Source organism: Heliconius melpomene, chromosome 18 (assembly GCF_056956725.1).
Source record: "Heliconius melpomene rosina isolate 202511_hmr_F chromosome 18, ASM5695672v1, whole genome shotgun sequence".
Classification (NCBI taxonomy): domain Eukaryota; kingdom Metazoa; phylum Arthropoda; class Insecta; order Lepidoptera; family Nymphalidae; genus Heliconius; species Heliconius melpomene.
The window spans coordinates 7,319,247-7,340,654 of record NC_140406.1 but is presented as its reverse complement, the minus strand read 5'-3'; the positions used below and the strand labels follow the sequence as shown (position 1 = coordinate 7,340,654).

The following is a 21,408-nucleotide window of genomic DNA, read 5'->3' as shown; positions in this document are numbered from 1 at the left end:
TAATATTCCGTGAAACATATGCGATGCCTGACATTTTACTAGTGAAAAGACCCATTCACAAATTCGTCTACATATTTCCAGTGAAAACAATGCGTTATAAAAGAGTGCTGTGTTTCTTTTTTTTAATTTTATACGAGTTGCAGTAGGTATATTTATTTATATAAAGTTATATAATATTTTAAATATACAATCAATTTTCATATATTAATATATTTTTTTAATAATAAAATCTAATGATCAATTGAAAATATGTAAGTTGTATTTTAAATATAGAATCATTTTAATTCTTCAACACATCATTCTTCTATCGTTTTTGGATTAATATAAATAAAAATAACTTGGTCTACACCTACTTACAATGAAATATAACCTACGCAACACTAATATAATATCTCACATACTCTCCACTCTCTTACTTTGATTGTAAAAAAATCTATTTATTCTTACCATACAGTACTTGTGAAATTAATTTACTATTAAATTTAAAATCTTCAAAAGTTGAGTGGTAATTAATAATATTTATGCTCTATCAAGATGTTAACCACCTATACCAAAAATATGTATCATATTTCAAAGCACTCGTAATTTTAATAGATTTATTTGTATATTTATCTTATCTCAGAGTTTTAAATTAATAATGTAAAACATAAATTAATAGGTAATTTAAAAAGATATTTGTGTCATATCAGAATAATTAAATTTATTTGTAGTTAATTACAAATTAATATGTAATAAAATAAATTACTTTATGAAAATGCTATGCAATGTGCCTTTTTAGGAAATAAATTTATTACACATGAATCTTTTTAATACAATAAAGAAAAACACAATATTTATATGGAATAAGGAAAAAAAAAGAAATGTCAGTCATAAACCTTTTTATTACATGACTATACAAACATCAGCCATATTTAGATACCTACAAATCAGTAATTTACAGTCTTTCGAATTAATACTTACAAAATTATCTATAAAACAAAATGCAATAAATATATCGAAGCAAATCGCACAGAAATGCAAAATTTGGTATCATTATTGTACAAAAGTTACATACACTATACAAACACTACTTAGTTTATTTACAATATCGGACAACATGTTTCGTTACAGCTAAGCGAGATATCAGCAATGCCTATCGTTAGAAATGAGATCGATCTGACAACCCAATCACTACGCTTTCACACCAGGTACGTCTGGACCGTGTGCTGCAGAACCACAGACTGCGGTTGATGATGACGGCCTTGGAAATCATTAGAGGAGTAGTCCGAGTCTATAGTGGAATATATGTGCTCGGACATCGGCCGGTCGCAGGGCGAGCGCTCGGCGGAGTTCCCCGACTTGCCGCATAACGTCTGGCAGGTGCTGTTCAATACTGACGCGTCCATCGTGTACGTGTTAGAGTTCCTCCCGTAATTAAGTCTCTTCAACTTGTGACCGTGCCGCTTGGACGACGGCATTGCGTATCGTAATCGCTCCCAGAAACGTTTCTCTTTCCACGTTATCTCTAAACCAGTTTTGAAATACGATTTTAAGTCCGGATCTCTCGCAACTTGCCCTACGGCGACTAATATTAACTTGTGAGGGTTCTTATGAAGCGCTCTCTGTAGAGCTTGCCTGAATTCGATTTGCGACCACTCGGTCGAAATAAAGTTTTTCGATAGTACCACAATGATCCGCCTCGACGCCTCGGTCGCTTCGACGACTAAGTCGGGAAACTGGGCGTACGTAGCTTCAAACTGGGGCACGTCTCTGTAATGCAGGCACAAATGATAGGATGGATACCCATTTTCGAGCTCCCGCGCCAAGGATTCTATAACGAACTCCTCATCTTTGGGGCTATAACAAATGTAGGCATCATAAAGCTTATCTGCGTCGTTAAAGGCGCCCGCCAAGGGAGAGAGCTTAATGCCGCAATTTGAGTACAACCACATTCTACAAGCGTATCTAAATGTGAATACTAAAGCTAATATTAATAAAATAAGCATGAACCCAGTGAGAGCCGACGCCAGTAATGGTATATTGTGGGAGACGAAGAACGCGCTTATCACTGACGTATCGCTTATTTCGCTACAAATTGTCACATTTAAATTCAATTGCTTCCTAGTTCGATTCTCATCATCATTAAAGCACCATAAATTGTGCATATCTATTACTTTTTCAACATTTTGCGATATGTACAACAAAAATCCTTGTAAATATTTACAATTGCAAGACCAGTAGTTATTACCTATGAACAAACTTTGTAGCTTTTTGTTATTGTCTAAATGCCACAAGCCGTAGTTTACGAGTCTGTTTCCATCCAAGCGTAAAACTTCGAGAGAGCTCAAAAAGGAAAAACTGACATTTGAAATATATTCAATGCCATTATTTTGAAGATACAATTCTTTCAAGTTGTTCAACTTGGAAAATTCGAGGCCTTGCAAGCGTTTTATTTTGTTGTCGTCTAAATGTAATATTCTTAAATCACCGAGACCGCGAAATGTTTCATTCTGTATACTCGTAATGCCCGTTGAATTTAAATACAAAACCATAGCTTTACGCATTGAATAGAAAACAGTTTCGTTGAGTTCATTATAATAATTGCCATCTAAATAAATATGAGTTGCGCCCATAGGGAAGTCCCGAGGCACCAAATACAATTGTTTTACGGAACAATCAACTACATTGGTCGCTTTTGTTGAGTCGTGATAACACGAGCATTCATCGGGACATACAGTTTTGCAATTACAGAAACTGAAGTCACAACAATGGCAATCTTCGACGCAGTAGCTTTCATATTTACAAAGGAAATCTTTTGTGTTTAAGGAAACAACAGGGAGAAATTTAACGCCTCTTACAAATGATTCTTTACAAATAACATTTTCTAAATCCATGACGCGCGGATATTCCCTAGTTGAGACAGAATTTATAAGTAAAAGCCATTTCATAGTACAATCGCAACGAAAAGGATTACCACTTATATAAAGTTCGGGTAATGGCCGACCATCAACTTTAGAGATTCGCAAGCTATCCATACCCAAACTTTCGATTTCATTGGCATACATATCGACTCGAGTTAAATTAGATTTTTCTAGGAATGTATCTGTTTCTATGCTGGATATTAAATTATTATTTATGAAAAGCAATTCCACGCTGTTCGGTATAGATATTGAAGATAACGAGACGATGTGGTTATGGCTGGCGTCTAAAGTTTTAACGCGAAGATTGCTTTGAATTTTATAATAATTTGCAAGCACTTCAATAAAATTGGCGTGGATATCGAGCCACTTCAAGCTCGCTGGGATAAACGCGTAATCGAACCACACGAGTTGATTCTCAGACAGATTTAGCCACAACAGTTTCGTCAATGACACGAATACTCCGTTTATATCAGTAATGAAGTTGCCATCCAACCGAACGGCTTCCAATTGCACGTTCTTTTGAAAGGTTTCGGTCTCGATAGCCTGTATTTTATTTTTTGCTAAATTGAGTACTTGGAGACTGGGCAAGCCCCAAAACATTCCCGCTGAAAGGTTTCCAATTTGATTGTCGATTAAACGTAACCCGGTCAACTGCGATAAATTTTGAAACGAATTGTTTGAAATGTCTGTTAATAAATTCTCTCCCAAATCCAACGATTTCAAGAACGATAATTGCAAAATAGCCTCGGGAATTATTGTCAATTTATTGGAACTTAAGTCTAACTCCTTTAAGTCTGAACAGTTTTTAAAAGCACTATCAGCTATATATGACAAAATATTATTATTTAAATTCAACTTATTTAAAATAAATAGTCCGTTAAACACATGATCTTCAATAGTCCTTAACTTATTTGATTCTAAGTTCAACGTATGTAAATTAAACAAGGGCGAAAACGCGTTGTCTTCTATAAAGCCGATGGAGTTGTTACTTAAATTAAGTATTTGTAAAAAAAATAAATCCTTAAACATGTTTTGCTTCACCCCGGCGAAGGCATTGTGTGACAGGTCGAGCACTATTAATCTTATTAGACCACCAAACGTTTCATCTTCTATGTGATCGCCTTTCAATTTATTCGCCGAAAGATCTAACACGACTAATTGCTCCAGCCTATTAAATAACTTCTTGGGTAATATTTCCAATTCATTGTAACTCAAGTATATTTCTCGAATTTCTCTTGTATTTTGAAATAAGCTTTCTGGTAAATAATTAATAGCGTTCTCGGATAAGTTTACAACTTTTAACGATAACAAGTCACCGAAAACTTCGCCCGGCAACTCGCTTATTTTATTGCTTTGTAGGAATAGTTGCGTTAATCTACGCAAATGTAATATTTCAGAGTCAGCTGGCAGAGACATGATGTCGTTGTAGCTCAAGTCGATAGTCTGCAGAGTGGACCCACACTTGTGGCCGAAGCCCAGTTCGTCGACGAACTTGATTTTGTTACGCGTTAAGTTTAGTGAAATTATATTTTCCAGCGCGCAAAACAGGTCCGACGGGATTTTTCTTATGTTGTTGTACGCCAAGTCCAACGTGTGCAGCTCCCTCAGGCCATTGAATGCCCCCAAAGAAAGCTCTAACTCCTTGTTGTGCCCCCACTGACTGTTCATAGATCGTAATTTCAAAGTTTTGAGTCCTCGCAGGCCCTCGAAGGTGTTACCTGGCAGCCGTAGTATTTTGCAGTCCGTTATGGTAATCTCCGTCAATCCGTGCATTTTTCCGAAGTAATGATCCTTCAGCGTGCTCTCTAGGAGATGCGAGCCGCAGCGGACCGCGAGCCTCTCCGCGCCGTCAGAGTGCGTCGAACCGAGCACATCCCGGTCGGACGACAGCGCGCGTACGTTGCACTCCAGGCCGCTGTCGGCCGCGCGCGAGCACCCGTCCGGCGCTCCCGAGGGCGCCGCGCCCATCACCAAATAAAACAATATCACGTAAATTATCATTTTATGTCGCACTGTGTCCATTTCATTTTCACTTGTCAACTCGTTTTGATGAATGAGAGCTGGGTCCGCGCGGCGCGTGCCGGCATGTTAGAGCGCGGGCGAGCGGTCCGCGGACACCACCCGACGACAATGAACGCTCGCGAGGTAAATAGAGCGCCCGGAGAGCATGGCGAGCGGCGCGCGGCCGGCACTGACACTAACGTGATCCCCCCGCGGCGGCGAGCGCGCGACTGCCGTGCCGGGCCGGCGTGCACCGTCGCCGTGCCGGGCCGGCTGCCGGCGTGCCGGACCGGCGTACACCGCTACCGTGCCTGATGGGAACACACCGCACCATCGCATTTCTACTGCCGCATACTAACTAACCCTCGTAGTTTACGAATTCTGTACAAAACGGAAACCGTTACGTGACTTTGACTCGATTAATATTATTAGAAAACTATTCAATGAAAGCTCTTTGTTGATTGTCTTTAAAGGCTTTGGAGTAACAAGTTTTTTCTTTATCTATTATGAGATATTTATCTTAACAGGGTTCGTAACAATTTCTCTTTCGTACGTTATATAAAATAGGTACCATTTGTCAATTTTATGACTCATAGTAGTATCATAAAAAATATAAAAACAGCCGTTCATTTGAAGTAAGCGTAAAATGTGGACCTAGACATATTAATAACAAGAAGTAGAATCGGTATAAGTTTCTTCATTTCATTTTTTTAAAGGAGATAACAATATATGTGTAGTTCATGTAGAAACAAATTGTGAACTTTATTTATTATTTTACATTAAGATTTTAGATACAAATATTTAAATGAGACAATTATTTAACTAATCTAGTAAATAGTTTGAACTAGGCAGATACTTATTTTTGGATCAATTAGAGATATTCTACTAACTTCTATACTTTTCTCTACTAAATTTAAATAGCTAAGGATGACGAATGCATATAATAAAAAATAATTTATATAGTTATAATTGCACACTCAGAATGAAAGTGACTTAATTCAAAGTTTCAATTTGTGGAAAACCACTCTAAAATAATACAATAGTTTTTATATCGTAATTTTTATCAAGAGATACGAAAAATTCAATTCATATAACTTTTGTTCTAAGAGAGTCCTAAGGTATATTAATAACAATTAAAGTGCGAAATTTTTTCTTACCCTACCCTATAAACTTAAAACTAGGTATAATTAAAATACATATACTTTTGTAATTTACTTTTGTAATTTCACGCCTTATTACACCTATAGCAGCCCAATCAGAAAATCTAGTGGTGACACTCCGTTCTCCGTTTTCGCTTTATATTAACAAATTTAAATATTATTGTGTGTATATTATAGTTGAATTGATTACCACATTCGGTTGTACGCTGCCCCATGATTGATTAAAATTATTTCCATTCTTAATATTATTATATACTAGCAATCCACTTACGGCTTCGCTTTTTACTTACTACTTCTTTCTTTTTTATAAGTCATTATAAGATGCTTTTATTAGATCATGGAGTATATTATACTTAAGTAGTTCATAATACAAATTAACAGTATTAAAGAGTGACGCACTTGGAACTCTATTCTGGCGATGATTTTGTTTAAATCCCCTAGTTTGGTAAAATATATGTGTAATAGGAAGTGAAGTGAAAGGGTGATACATCACTAAGCATTCTCTTTATATAATCCGAAAGGAAAAATAATGAGAAATAGTATTAAATATTTCTATTACAGAAATTAAAAAGCTACCAAAGCTCTAGATTGCATTCCGAGTCGCGCTAGGGTACGGTTATGGCAGACAATCTACCCGCCACCTTCAGTCTTTGTCCCCAAAGAGTACCTACCCACAGGTTACAACTTGCAGTGGCCAACATGGAAGTCGCTTAATCGTTTACGGAGCCAGGTTGGCCGATGCAAAGAGCTTCTCGTGAAATGGGGGTACGAACTGAGGGATAAGTCACCCTGTGACTGTGGTGCCGATCCAGAAACGATGGCACACTTATTCACCTATGATTCACCTGCTCACATGACGATCTGATGGAAGCAACAGATGCCGCAGTCGACGTGGCTAAATACTGGCAAAATATGATATGAATTCTCCAATCATTGACACGAAGAAGAAGAAGACAGAAATTAAATTATAAAAATGCTTCAAGCCCACACAAACCACTACGAACTAACTACGAAATTGTGTGACAAAACAGTTGACTTGAAATTAAAATAAAGCGATGTTCATAGAGATTCATAAAAAATATTTCTTTTTTTTATTAATTTCAAAATCCATTCTATAGTAAGTTGATACTCGTGGCGTAATCTTCCGTGCCGCTACTTACTGCAAGGTATGTGTAGGTTCTATTAAGACGAGTAAATTTATTATTATTACAAATATTTCCTTCGAGCAATATTAAGTGTGTGTATAAAACATAATTGATGCAAATAGTTTTGGAATTAGCTAAGTCACCTATAAAAATAATTATTTCATTGACACTCATCCTAATCTTTAATATTTCTAACAAAAAAGACATGAAAATAATAGGACTAATTGACAGCAGTCGTTAAAACCTAATAAATACCTACGTGTTAATTAGAAGTCGAGATAGGGGCGTCAATGTCGCTCCCAAGTTCAGACCGACGGGGGCTTAACGTGGGGTGTTTTGATTATCCTGTCTAAATTTTAATTGCAAAACATCAAACACCTTTAAATTTTTATTAATTTATCACAGCGTCAGCGTACTTCTTTTAAAGGGTCATCATATTGTAAATTCATAATCTCTTGTATATTTAGAAATGTAAAAAATATATACTTGTCTCTAATTAACAAGGTAAACCTACTGCTGTGTGCGGGATACAGCGTAAAGCTGATTTGAATTAACAAGGTTTATTTCATAAAAAAGCAATCCTTGTTTAAACAATAAAAAAATGTCTATACCAAAAAATAAAATCAAAATAGAAAATAGTCTGTTTCGGCACAGTCGCGTAACATTTGACTGTGCGTAATGGCTGGTCTTCGGTCCTCACTTATAGTCCAAGTGCGGGTTTGCATTGCATTAAAACAATGCATTGTAACTTTCAACTTAAAAAAGATTATAAGTAATCTAGTCTCTATTCAAGTTATTTTCATAGTTAACTTGAAGATTAAAACTTTATTTAGAAAATAATTTACATTTATCGTATAGACATACATAGATAGTACCGCATTCTGGTTGGAAAAAGCTAAAAAGCCAATTAGAAAATGTTAAAAGGTACAGAATGTGTTGTTACAGAATGTAGTCAGCAGTAGGTTTTTCTGCCAACTCTGCGAATGCGGAAGATGCGTGAAGATATCTAAATTCCAACGTGAAATCTTTAATACGCCTATGTAACTATTATAGTACGACGCTCTCACGGAGCAATTGCCGGCACCTGTCTTGATTTACACATACACCGTACACGTCACGTACGATAAAAACTGAAAGAGAAATATTATCCTAATAAGATGGTTTCTGATTAACAGCAAATTACATAAACAGTGTTAAGTTCTTTATTCTCTATTTTAAATATCTCTATAATCTTAACACTATTGTGCCCACTGTATGGCGAAAATCGTGAACATCAAGCTATGTAGACGAAATAAAACCACATTCATTTGTAACATATTTAATATTTACACTAATTCACTCTAAGCTTACAAGTAATCATAATAAAAGTTAAAACATAAACAGCGAACTACTTTCAAATTATTTCTCTCGATCATTTATCACAAATATCGTTTTTCTTCCTATTTATCGCTCCTTCCTCCGTGTATAATAAATCATTAGAATTATAAAATTCTTATGTATTATCCTATTGACGTGTCAAAATTCGTATATGAATTAATAAAACTGCGAAATATAACCACGCAATCAAATTAGCGTTTTCTTTCATATCGATAAATCGGTTCTTCTGGGCATTCTTAGTAAATTATTTTATTTTGATTTCCTTTTAGACAGAATTTAACTACCATAAAGGACATTTTGTAAGATCGCTAGATGTCACTATTAATAGTAAAATGTCAACACATGTGTTTCGAAGAAAATACGTCGGTGAAAATATATGTTAAGCGATATTAGTTATTATGTATAAAGTATTTAATACTTAGTCCGTTATTGTATTAGTACATCAATCAATAAAAAACAAAGGGTGAAATAATTGTGAATTTTATGAATAGAAAATGCAGTAAAAATAATATTTTTAATTATGTAGTGAACATACAAAAAGAAACAGTATCTACATATATACATAGTATCGTTACTACTCGAATTCGAGTAAAATAACCATTACTTAAATTATAATAACATTTAATAATAGTTGTACGACTACATCCGGTGTCATAATCGTAAAGGCATAATTGTAACGATCATTTGCCAATATCGATTTTTAATATCGATACCGATTTTAATCCCGTAGGTGAAAACTTGTAATCGTTTAATTATAGAATTCGCTAGTTGCTTAATTTCAGGTTATTATTTAAATTCAAATTCGATGTTGCTTTTTAGTAAATAATTTTAACAATGTTAATATTTTTCATTGGGGTCTTGGCTTACTGCTCATTAATTTAAGCATTTAAAAATTGCTTTCTGTCAATTACCATATTTTAAAATGTGTACAAATTAAGTACATTCTTTTATACACATAACTTGCTCATTCACTTATCTTAACTTCTCACACGTTATCAAGAACATCAATCTTTAAAATTAAAAAGCTTTTTTATAAGTTCAACATCAAAAATAGTGAACAATAAAAAAGAGAATAAAATATATTGTGATCCTTTTTATTTAAACACAATTTAATTAAATAAAATGAGAAAATATTTGTCAATTTTACAAAAACTTACAAACTAATCATACAAAGCTAGTTTTCAAGAGAAACAATCTCGGAAGATTACTCCATGTAAAAATTACAAAAATAAATTTGAATGCCATATCCATAGCTATATTTGAAAATTTGTACATAAATACTTTTGGCAAACTTGTTATGATACAAACAGTCTACAATACTATACACCATACACTCAGTGTATACATCAAGTTTCTCTAATCATAAAATTTATTGACACTATAATTAGTATCGCCTCAGCAGCTGTGTGACATTGTGTCCAAGTGTCCAGAGTAGATGAAAGATTTTCGAACAGCTTCGATATTTTCAATACTTGCACAAATAGACACTAATCAGAGACAAACAGCACATCTTAGACATTTATGTCCGAAATTCTATGGTAGTCTATTCATATCATTTCCTCAATTCCTTAACATACATTTGTGACATTCCAGACATGAAGGAATAATAAAATAAAAAAGACATCTAATAACATTTATTAAGCTATTTTAACTGTAACTTTGAATAACAATAAAATAGGCTATTTATTATTATATATTTAAACACTATTATTAAGACATAAAAGGCATTGAATTATGTTGTTTTCACTAAAACGTCGTATTTACTATTTCTATGGCATAAAATAACAAAAAAAAGAGTATATATAAAGAGATTTATAAGTCATTGTGAAAAATTCCATTATCCTGAAATTCTTGATATGCATATTATTAGTTTATTTTTTTTACTTTACTGGTGATTTACGAAGCATAGCCATTTTAAAGCTAATTTAATTTAATCAGGTGAATATAAACCAATTAACAGACTAACTGGGGACCTAGATAATGATTAATATATTTTTTTAATACTAGGTCAGTGAACTCAAAGGCAATGGAAGTCAAGAATCTACTTGTCACATCATGTCAGTTACATAACAACTAATTATTGCAATAATTGTGCAATCAAGGCCACATTGAAATCTGAATAAATTATTGCTATCACTCACATAATTATCATGTCAGAATTACATCTTTGACTAGAAGTCCAAACGAATATCACTTAAAATGTACTAAAACAGAAACACTGTGTTGTTCAATCACTTATTAATAATCACAATTGTCGCTTTAATGTCGAGAAATCACTACACTACAAATAAATATTCATAATTATCCCTTGAGATGGCAAGGAAACTCTTGACAAGGAAATATTTTAAATTGTCCTTTTATTTAACTTCAAAGTTTATTCTGTTAATATTAACAGTAACCATTTTAGATGAAAATATGTTTCATCATAACAAAGCGATTACTACTACGTGTAATATGTCAAATGAGTCCCAATTTCACTTAATACAAGCATGTATTCTGCTTGGACTCAATCAGACAACACATACAGCCCACGATTATCTTAAATGGACTAAACACCTTGGCAACTCCACTCTTAAGGAATATTTATGAATGGTATTATCACTTCACTTAGCACCGACTGATATCGAATCCAGTCTATTTGTCTATCGCCTGTATATGGTCCGGACGTTCATTGCGGGCGTATTTAGCCCACATTTTGTTGTATAACATTTCCAGTCCAGTGGCGTACGCTTTACAGTCGAAAAGTGGACTTTCCGTCCTCGCCGTCCATACTTTGGCGCGAATTGCTTTTAAACTGTAATAAAAAGAATATAAATATATTATAAGTACACACATTTTTCTTTAAGAGACCATATCACAGTATGTCTTAAATAGATATGACCTCACACTATAAAATTATAATTTATTGTTGATTATAATGACCTCAACACAAATATGTGACAATCCAATTATTTGACGCACGTTTACATATGATTATAATAGTAACAATTATCGAAATGACTTACTATTCTCTATCAGTTCCTAATCTTACAGCAATATCTTGATATTCTTGCCTCGTCCTAGCAATAAGTTCTGGACATCCTAGAGTATTTAACTGCGACGCAGCAACACTGCAACAATAGTACAATAATTAAAGTTTTATTATTTTGAGGCCAGCTGGCCCAGGGGCACGAGTGTGTGACTGTAGACATGACTGGTTGTAGGTTACATCCGCAATCGAGGAAATAAAAGACCTACTAAAACTGTAAGTAACAACCAGTATGTCAGTCCCCAGTATTTGTGGTGTACCTGCCTATTGACCCCGTTGGGCATGTTCATCTTTAACCACTATACTTGAAATTACTATACAGCCGCTGATTTTCATATTCACACTGTATCCCGCGCACAGCAGGGTAGTCGGTCTCTAGTAACCCTATGAAGACCCGCCGTTCTCCATACATTGCCCAAATTTCCAGACAATGTTTTGAGTTAGAGTTATATCTAAATAAAACTCACCGCGAAGCCAACGTCTCTCCGGGGAGTGTAACAACCGGTGTGCCAGTCCATAATATGTCCATACTGGTAGTGTGTCCGTTACACAAGGGTGTGTCTAGACACACGTCTGACAATTGACCTCGTCGGACATGTTCTTCTTTTGCAGCCACGTTTGAGAATATTATACGGCCGGGCGGTAATCCTGTGGAATTGTTTAGGTGTTAGTTATTTATACGAGGATATCTTAAAAAGAGAACCTGGTGTCCAATTTTCGGAAAGACCTTTTAAGTTTTGAGTTTTATAAATATCAGATAAAGATTTAGTTTTATAAAAATCTTTATTCAGTTATACTCACCTAACTGTTGAGCAGTCGCTTGCAAATTGGGTTCACCAACAGCAGGGAACCTCAGCAGCCATAACACACTATTGGGCACATGTTTTAAGATATAAACCCACATATGTAGCGTTAATGGGTCTATTTTATACAATTGATTGAAGTTACAATAAACCACTGCATCGTCGGGTAAACCGTATTGCTGTCGAGTTGTTATCACTATAGACTGGGGCACTTCTTCGCCGGTCGCCGCCTTGTTATTCGTTTGTGTTGTCGCTAAGCCGTTTTGTAATATCACTCCGTTTACTGATGTCTGATAAAAAGGAAAAAGAATTATATATATATATGATGATGTATTTAATGAAATATTTTTTGTTTCAAGCTGTATCACGTACATATGTAGATAGGTTGGAAGAGGGAACCTGGGAAGCTAGTGTTACACTTTGGTCGCACTGAGACATTTCCGTTCCCCACATTCCGCTGAATTCTTGAGGTATATTAAGTGGCAGAACCCAACATGTTGTGTAACGGAGCTTAACGCTTTGCGTTGCACGAAACAATTTGAGTTCGAGGCCTCGACTATTGCGTTACAATCACACTGACGAGCTCCACCACAATGATCTTACAGTAACAAATATGATTTTTTTTAATCAATATTAATTATAAAAGTATACACTACCTGCACTTGGCCCGACGCTATCATAGTTTCAATAGGTGTAGTAGTGGGCAACTCGGCTACTTTCAATGAAATCTCCACAGGACGAGCGGCTCTTACAATTTCTTTAATTTCCTTAATGTCAGTGTTTTCGACTAGTGGCGACAAATCAGTCGCGTTAATAACAGCCACGTTATCTGCCACACTGCCCATATTATTATGAGATTTGATTTTATCACTAACAATTAGTCTTTCTTGTAAATGCGGGAACATTTGCTTATGGTCGCCTACAAAGTATGTATGGGGCATGTAAGCGAGTTTTTCACTATATTGGCTCGCCAGTTCTACGGGTGACGTCACAGCGTCAGTAACTAAGTAGTCCATGTAACTCGCCCCACTTGTACCAGGATAACCTAACCACATAACTTGCACTGGCGCCGGACGCAAAGCAAATATTTCATTCCTAGCCCCCTTGGTATAACCATTCATGTTTACTAAAATATGAATGCCGTCCGAGTAGATTTTATCAGCCGCCTTCCCGTTACACGGTATCTGCGATAAATCTATAAAGTGTTCAGCCTCCCTGGCTATTTTGGACCGGAATGTCGTGCCGTCGTCGGGGCTGAGTGCGTAACAGAAGATTTCGACTTTAACACGATCGTGCAAACCGGGAACTGATTGCATCAAGTGGGAAGTTGGATGGTTTCCAAAGTCACTGCTCACGTAGCCGATGCGAAGGCGGCTTTGCAAGTCCCTTGGAAATTTGTAAAGAGGTTTGTGTAGTACTTGGACCTTTTCAAGACATAAATTAGCATGTCGGGCCGCAATGGCCTTTCTGAACTCGTGGGTTAAGGGATACAACATGGAGTGGTGAGGGTGGACGGACGGCAATCTATTTTTCTCCAATTGTTCAGCAACAATACTAACTAACTTCTTCATTCGCGCTTCATAGTCGGTCCAGTCGCATACAATTTGTAAACAGTGGGCCAAATTGCAATATGCGTCAGGGAAATCGGGTTTCAACTTCAAAGCTGTTCTATACGATTGTATTGCTTCCGGGATGTTGCCGGAGTCTTTGTGGATGCTAGCAAGATTGCTATGCGCGTCGGCGAACGCTGGATTAATTTGTATAGCCCTAGTATAGCATTGTAAGGCTCCGGCCACATCTTGCATTTCTTTGAGGGTGTTACCCATATTGCTGTACGCATCCGCGAATGTCGGTTGAATACGAATCGCTTCTTTGTAATGCATGAGTGCTTCATTTAATTTTCCTTGTTGTTGCAAAACTGATGCTAAATTGCTATGTGCGGCGGCGAACTCTGGGAACACTTCCAAGGCTTTTAAGTACAGACGAGTGGCTTCCTCTATATATCCTTGTTCGCGTTTGATATTCGCCAAGTTGTTCAAAGAGTCCGCATGAGATGGACATAATCTTAGGGCGGTATTGTAACATTCCTCTGCGTCGGCCACTTGGCCCTTCTCTTTGAGTGCGTTTGCCAAGTTACAGTATGCGTCAGGGAAATTAGGTTGAAGTTCAATGGCACGCCTGTAAGTGTCGATGGCCAGGTCGATGAGACCCTGCTCGTAATAAACGCAAGCCAAGTTTCCGTGTACAACAGCATTGTTAGGCGATAAATTAAGAGCTCTGAGGTAAGCTGCAACAGCTCTGTAAAAAAAGAATGCTTCAATATATTTTACAAAAATAAAACATTAGTTTTATGTAGTATATAAGTAAAAAAAAACTGAAATAGATATTATAAAAAAAAATATTTTAATATTCAATCTAAAGTATTAGATTAAAAATAGTTATTTATACCTGTCAAATATTCTTGCTTCTTTCAGCACGTTTCCTAAATTAATATAGGCATCCAAAAAATTGGGGTCCAACGCAACTGCTTTTTCAAAATGATGTATTGCCAACCAAATTTCACTTTGCGCATTAAATACGCATCCTAAATTACTCCAAGCAACTGCAAAGTCTGGCCTCGTTTCGATGGCCTTCAAGTAACATGCCTACACACACGGAAAAGAAATATATTAAAAGTCGATCTAACATGATATTTTACACTGATGATGTATTGAGATGTTTAATTACGCCAAAGTATGAAGTTACACCATAGCTTTGAATGGCAATGGGTGACTTTAATAAAAAATATAGTTCATGCAGGTCACCGATCACCAATCAAACGTTTTAAATATGCTACGCCATATGCGCCCTAATTTTCGAAACTACGCCAAATGCCACAAAAATCAGTAGGAAATGCAAGCGACCCACTCAATGCAACAAAAGACAATTTTATACCAAAAAAAAGATATCCTGCTTTTAAACGACCACAGTCAGTTCCACTTCCTAGCCGATAGAGGATGGTCACAGTGATATACTCAAATAGCTCGCCCGGTAAACCTGCTCGTAAACAGTTTCTTGCAAACCTTATACACTTTACCTTTAGGGAATAGTTGTCATCGCAGCGGGAAACGATGAGACGAAATAACCCAAGATACTGCAGTCAGTGGTCACACCTACTGTCTTACCAGTACACCTTGTGAAAATATAACAATATTAGTCGATTTTGAATCAAACTATTTCACCCGATTGACGTCTTATTTTAAAATATTATATAAGGATCAATATTAACGCACGCTACGAAGACTACTAAACATCGGAATATTCGAGTTATAATTTTAAATTTGTATTTCATTAAATATGGCAATTGAATCTACATTAACCGTTTACCATAAATTTTAATCTTAATTATCAAGTTTCCTAATTTTAACAAATCTAATCATACCGTACAATTTATCTACGTTTTAGACAAGTTAATTCCAAAACACGAATTAAAGTATCTAACCTGAGCACAAATGTTTATGACAGGTTTTCAACTCTATTTAGTCTCGGAACTATAAAAATATTAAAAGAGAACAATGTATTACGTTCAATTTCAATAATATAAACTATACAAAAAAATATATATGACGTAAATTTCAATATGATCCGATATCTAACGATAATAAAATTATGTTAAATAAATAAAACTCACTACATCATACCAAGAAAGACATACAGCTTTGATCCTCCTCGAAAAGAATATATCTACAGGCGAAAGAAAAAATTAAAATTATATTGAAGCTACCAGGATTATTATTCACGTACAATCCACAATTAAAATGAACGCTTAGAGTACTCCCTCTTAAGACATCAATTTTCCACACAATGTTTTGTTATATAATAACAGATACCAATGTATTACTTTTATTACTAGAAAACCTTTTTGTTCATCAACAATACAATTGTGTCTAAGCGTTGGAAATTTTTCAAATACAATTAACACTGTGTAGAAAATTATATAAGGTTTTTACGCTTCGCTTACGTCACAAAATATCAAATGTAACAATCATAATATTTTGCGACCATTAGCAACAGTTTCGAACAGAGTGGAGATTAAATTCGCCGTGCCATGTAAATAATGCGGTCTCCATTTTGTTCTCGCGTCGATTGTAATAGTTTGAGCACACGCTGCCATATTGTGAAAATTATAATAATAACAAAGGAACTATATATGTATATTTTAACAAAACCATTACAATAGACATCAATTACGCTTCGAGCAATTCCATTTGTTTACGCAAACGCTGTACGCCGACGAAACAGAGAATACTCTAATTATATTCAAGACCAAGACAACAATAAGAGAATCCTGTTAGCCTCGGAGAAAACCAGAAAGCAGAATAGAAAATCGTATTTACCTTTGCCTCGTCGAGACGTCCTAGGGCCTTGAGCAAATTGCCCAAGTCACTTCTGACGCAGTACAGATCCTGTAACAATATTAAATTTCAACGTCGTCTACAATTTCAGAGACAAAAGTGTTTATAATATAAATTTTAACATGTTATTCTCTGACATTGTTTTATAAGTTTTTTAATCGTAAATATTTTTATAATAAAAATACTCCAATTATGAATTATAAAGATAAGATAGAGTAAATAGTACTCTTCACTACACGTGTAAAATACAACAAAAAAACCATATATTGTTGAACAATTTACGTCACGTAACGTAATAACGTATTGTTAATTTGTTGAACAATTGTTCATTACTAAAACATTTTTTTTTACAAATATTATTAATCTAATATAAAATGATTAAATAATGCGCTTAGCGCTATTTATTCAGTAGGTTTATACTTAAATTAAAGTAATTTATTCAAAAATGTATATCAAAAGAAATGGCTTTGAGCATATGTATAATTTGCCTTTGTTCATTTGGCATATAAAAGAGTTCCAACTTCATAATAATTTCTTTAGTCCACAAAGTAACTAATTAAACAGTGATCAAAATAGCTAACGATCTCCCTACAATAGATTATTGTTGGACGAGGAAATTAACGGCGCGACCTTGGAGCTATGAGACAATTTATCTTTAGTTATGAATTATGCAAACAAACATCCATACGCTGTGTACTCGTATAATATCGCTAGCTATAATAATATGTTTACTTTTATAACCAAGAGGACAGATGGAACGTGGTGAATTGACGGAATTAATAAGCGTTATATTATTGTTTTATTTATGTTAGTAGTTTAAGCTATGAGACTTATTTCTAGAAAAAAAATATCATTCTTTATCTCAAATTGCATAAATGAAATAACACAAGTTATACTGTCATTAGTGTGAGTTTAACGTAACTTAAAACAATATTTTTTCTAAACATCGTAGGTACTGCACATAACAATTATTTATTATGACATACTTTTTTTTTTATTTTAGACTATAAAATTGCTAATATAACATTTCGACTCTACTATTTTTTTTTTTTGTTTAACAGAAATATTTTACACCGTTTTTTTGGTTAAGTGTTCTCTCAATAAAAAAAATGATAAATGACTATAATCGGTAGGGAGCAATATTAAAATAACAAAGTATATCAATTTGACGTTATACAAATTACAAAGTCTTGCCTCAGTTTGTAAGCCAGAGGAAATTAATCATCAAAGTGGTATTATACAACACTTGGGACCTACATTACTAAGTGATAGCGATTCAACACAGTTCCACCGACCTCGCCGTACCACAATTGCTTATATATATTTACAAAGATTTATTTGGAGAATCATAATTAATAACATTATGTATATAATAATTTAAATAAGCTGTATAATATCACGTCAATTGAGTATGTATGTTTTGGTCATTTTAATAATTTCACATATCCATTACTTATTACAGATGACCTTATATTACATTAATACATCTATTGGAAACAATGATTACAGTTATAATTTTTTTGTCAAACCGTGGAAGCTTTATTTTCTAAAGATGGTCTAATATTAAGTTATTCAATTGATGCTAAATATTCTTAATTTCACGCCATGAACAATAAACGTGATGATGATAATGATTCATGTACAGATTTAACCACGTTCCAATTTTATTATTAGTAGGATAGAGAATTTAATCAACAGTAACTAGTAACACGGTCGCGTTTCACACAAGATATAAAAATAACAATCTGAAATGTTCTGTTTAGTAATTTAAAATATGTTTTAGCGGGTGGCAAAGTAAATACCCAAATTCTTTACATTTTCAAATTATATGTAGTTTAAAAAATATATATCGTATATCCCGTATATAAAATAATTACAGCTTATCATTCGAGATGAGTAAATAATACCTATAAAAGAGTACGGAAAAAGTATTGCCAATTAAAATATCCGTATTTCTACTTTTTCTTCTTTAGTGCATGTCTAAGTAATACATTTACCAAGTATATTTTCTTACATCCTTGTTGTAGAAAAAGTAAACATTAGGATTTACGCCTTCAGTGGAAATGTTTCCGTTTAACGATTTATAAACACTCAGTTATGAGGTCACGTTCGTACGTTAATAAGTTTTATCATGGAAATATACTACATAGGAAATAATAAAATTCGTGGGAAAAAAATACATGGTATTAAACTACTGTTGCAATAATAGGTACAAATATGGTCAGCAATTATATTTTTTTACATCTCTATATCCTTTTAAAAAGCTTTAAGCCTTTAAGCTTTGTAAAAAGCTCTAATAATATTAAAAATGATGTTATCCACTGCCAGACACAGTTTCAACCCCCTGCCAGACACCACTAAATCCAAATAAATTATAAGTGTTAAGCATTTAATATTTATTGCTAGTAGTAGTGAAATATTATTAATCTAATTCTAATAGTTGTGTTTTAATACTGTATGGATTTTAGTCAATGCTTATAATTATGTACAATGTGTTCTAGTTGTTTTTATCATTTACTAATAATATTAGCTCTTAACAGCGGTTTCCTCCACAAATGTACACTTTTCTTCATAAGCTTCATACTATGCTTTCTGAACATGTAGCACAATATTTACATTCACAAATATAATCAAACATTTTTCTTTTAACTTATTGTATTCAGCAAATTATATAAAAATAATAATTATGAGGTCAGTCATAACACTGGGGCATAACCGCACAACAGTAAAAGGGACAGGTAGTAGGTTTGATGACTTTTCAAGGAAATGGTATATTTAAAATTCCAGTGCTCTGGTAATGTGGCAAAGTGCAGTGTAGAGTTAGTGGAAAGTGAAAAACATAAATCTCTTACAGATTGAAGGCAAAAAATATTCATTTATAATGCTATTTATGTATTGAGAAATCGCAAGAATTTATCATTTTGGATTTAAAGTACCACCATGATTTTGATATTTTGTTGATGTAAATTAATTATTTCTTTATATTTCTAATAAGGAAATAAGTTATTTCTATAATATATAAAGTGTATTTGACTACCAATCCAAAATTTCAGTGGCACTTATAAATAATATGTTGTCTGTTCAAATAAAACAAAAAGGTTATTGTGGTGCAGTGGGACACAACCTAACTATACATCATCAGAATAAAGTATAGGCTATGAGTTTAGTGTGCACTCAGAGATGTAAAATAATTTAATTCACTCAGTAGCATTGAGTTCCACCACTGAACAGTGTCTTATTGATGTCTTGGAAAGAGAAGAATGGAATGTCTTAAGATTAGGCTTTCTACAACAACCTTGTTATATGTATTATACAATATTAAATGTAAATACAGCTACTGAAGAAAAATAATAGGGCTTACCGGATTGTACTGAAGAGCTGTCACATAAGCTTGGACAGCTTGTTCCATATCCCCAGCTGCAACTAAAGCAGCAGCAAGATTTATATATCCATCTATGAAATCCGGCTTTAGACGCACTGCATGACGGTAGTTCTCCAACGCCTCTTGGAGCTGACCACGCTCTTTGTATACATTTCCCAAGTTACTGTACAAGCAGAAAATTTATATATATACATTTATGATGACAAAAATTATAAAAAATATTTATATTTATTCTATACTGTATATATATAAATAGTGAGTTACACCCTAATTCATGACATATTTATGAGTATAATTTTTTATAAGGTCAGATATAAATGAATAAAAATTATCTAAGAAAATTTGACATTCTTGCTTTATTATACGGACTTAAAATTACAAATTTATTTTATTACGAAAAATATGTTATGGTTTGAGTAATGTTACTTAAAAATTACCTGTATGCTTCAGCCAATAAAGGGTTTTGTTTAATAGCCAATGTTGAAAAATGGGCCGATTTGTCCAAGCGTCGGCATTGGAAATGTATAGATGAAAGCAGTAATAATACTCCTGTGTTTGTGCCATCCTGACGCCATAACTGCATGCAATGCAGTTCCGCACTATCATAATCCCCGGCCTGATATTCTCGATGCGCTAATTCCAGTAGACCTAATAAATTAAAATATAATAGTATACAAGTCCGATATCATTAAACATCATGCAATAAAAAATCGATGATTGTATTTTTCAAGCACAAAATCAAACAAATAATAATAAGAAAAGCGCGTTTCAATTAAAAATAACTATTAATTATTATATACATACCGACTGTGGAAATTTGTTGTATCTCCGACATTTTCAAGATCACGGCATTTGCAGGAACGCCGACTATTTGTTGAGGCTGTGTCGTGACAGATTGTGGCACGGCAACATTCGCTTGTGGTTGCATTTTAGTTATCATATTTCAATTGCAATGCGATTTCGTTCCAAAATATTTTTTCACAACACAAAGGTGATACTTAAACCACAAAAAATACTAGTAATTTTCCATGACGAACAATTACATTCGCAATGAGACTAATAAAGGAAAGTTAAGTCTCTAGCTGGTAATGTCAATTGCCAATCGTAAAAAGAAGCGATTAGCGGAAGTGTTTTTTATAATTTTTTTGTCTATGGTATGTTGATAACAATTCAATTGAGACACTAAATAAGTTGTTAGGTGGTATCTTTTAAACACAA

The 21,408-nt window shown here is 34.1% G+C and overlaps 1 protein-coding gene and 1 pseudogene across 2 annotated transcripts; both read right to left on the bottom strand.

Moving 5' to 3' along the window:
• Positions 1-863: 863 nt before the first annotated feature.
• On the bottom strand, positions 864-5,113 carry LOC146529401 (toll-like receptor 7 pseudogene; annotated as a pseudogene). The gene has a single exon (XR_014878994.1). The product of XR_014878994.1 is annotated as a toll-like receptor 7 pseudogene (transcript).
• A 3,959-nt stretch (positions 5,114-9,072) lies between these two features.
• sxc (O-linked N-acetylglucosamine (GlcNAc) transferase sxc) lies at positions 9,073-21,300 on the bottom strand. Its single transcript, XM_085202387.1, has 10 exons — positions 20,995-21,300; positions 20,628-20,838; positions 20,170-20,353; positions 16,791-16,859; positions 14,863-15,059; positions 13,071-14,712; positions 12,413-12,704; positions 12,079-12,259; positions 11,589-11,693; positions 9,073-11,377 (listed from the first exon to the last, which is right to left on the bottom strand). Exons 1-10 carry the CDS (start codon positions 21,128-21,130, stop codon positions 11,218-11,220), a joined length of 3,177 nt encoding a protein of 1,058 aa, XP_085058513.1. The 5' UTR covers positions 21,131-21,300; the 3' UTR covers positions 9,073-11,217.
• Between the last annotated feature and the right edge of the window lie 108 nt (positions 21,301-21,408).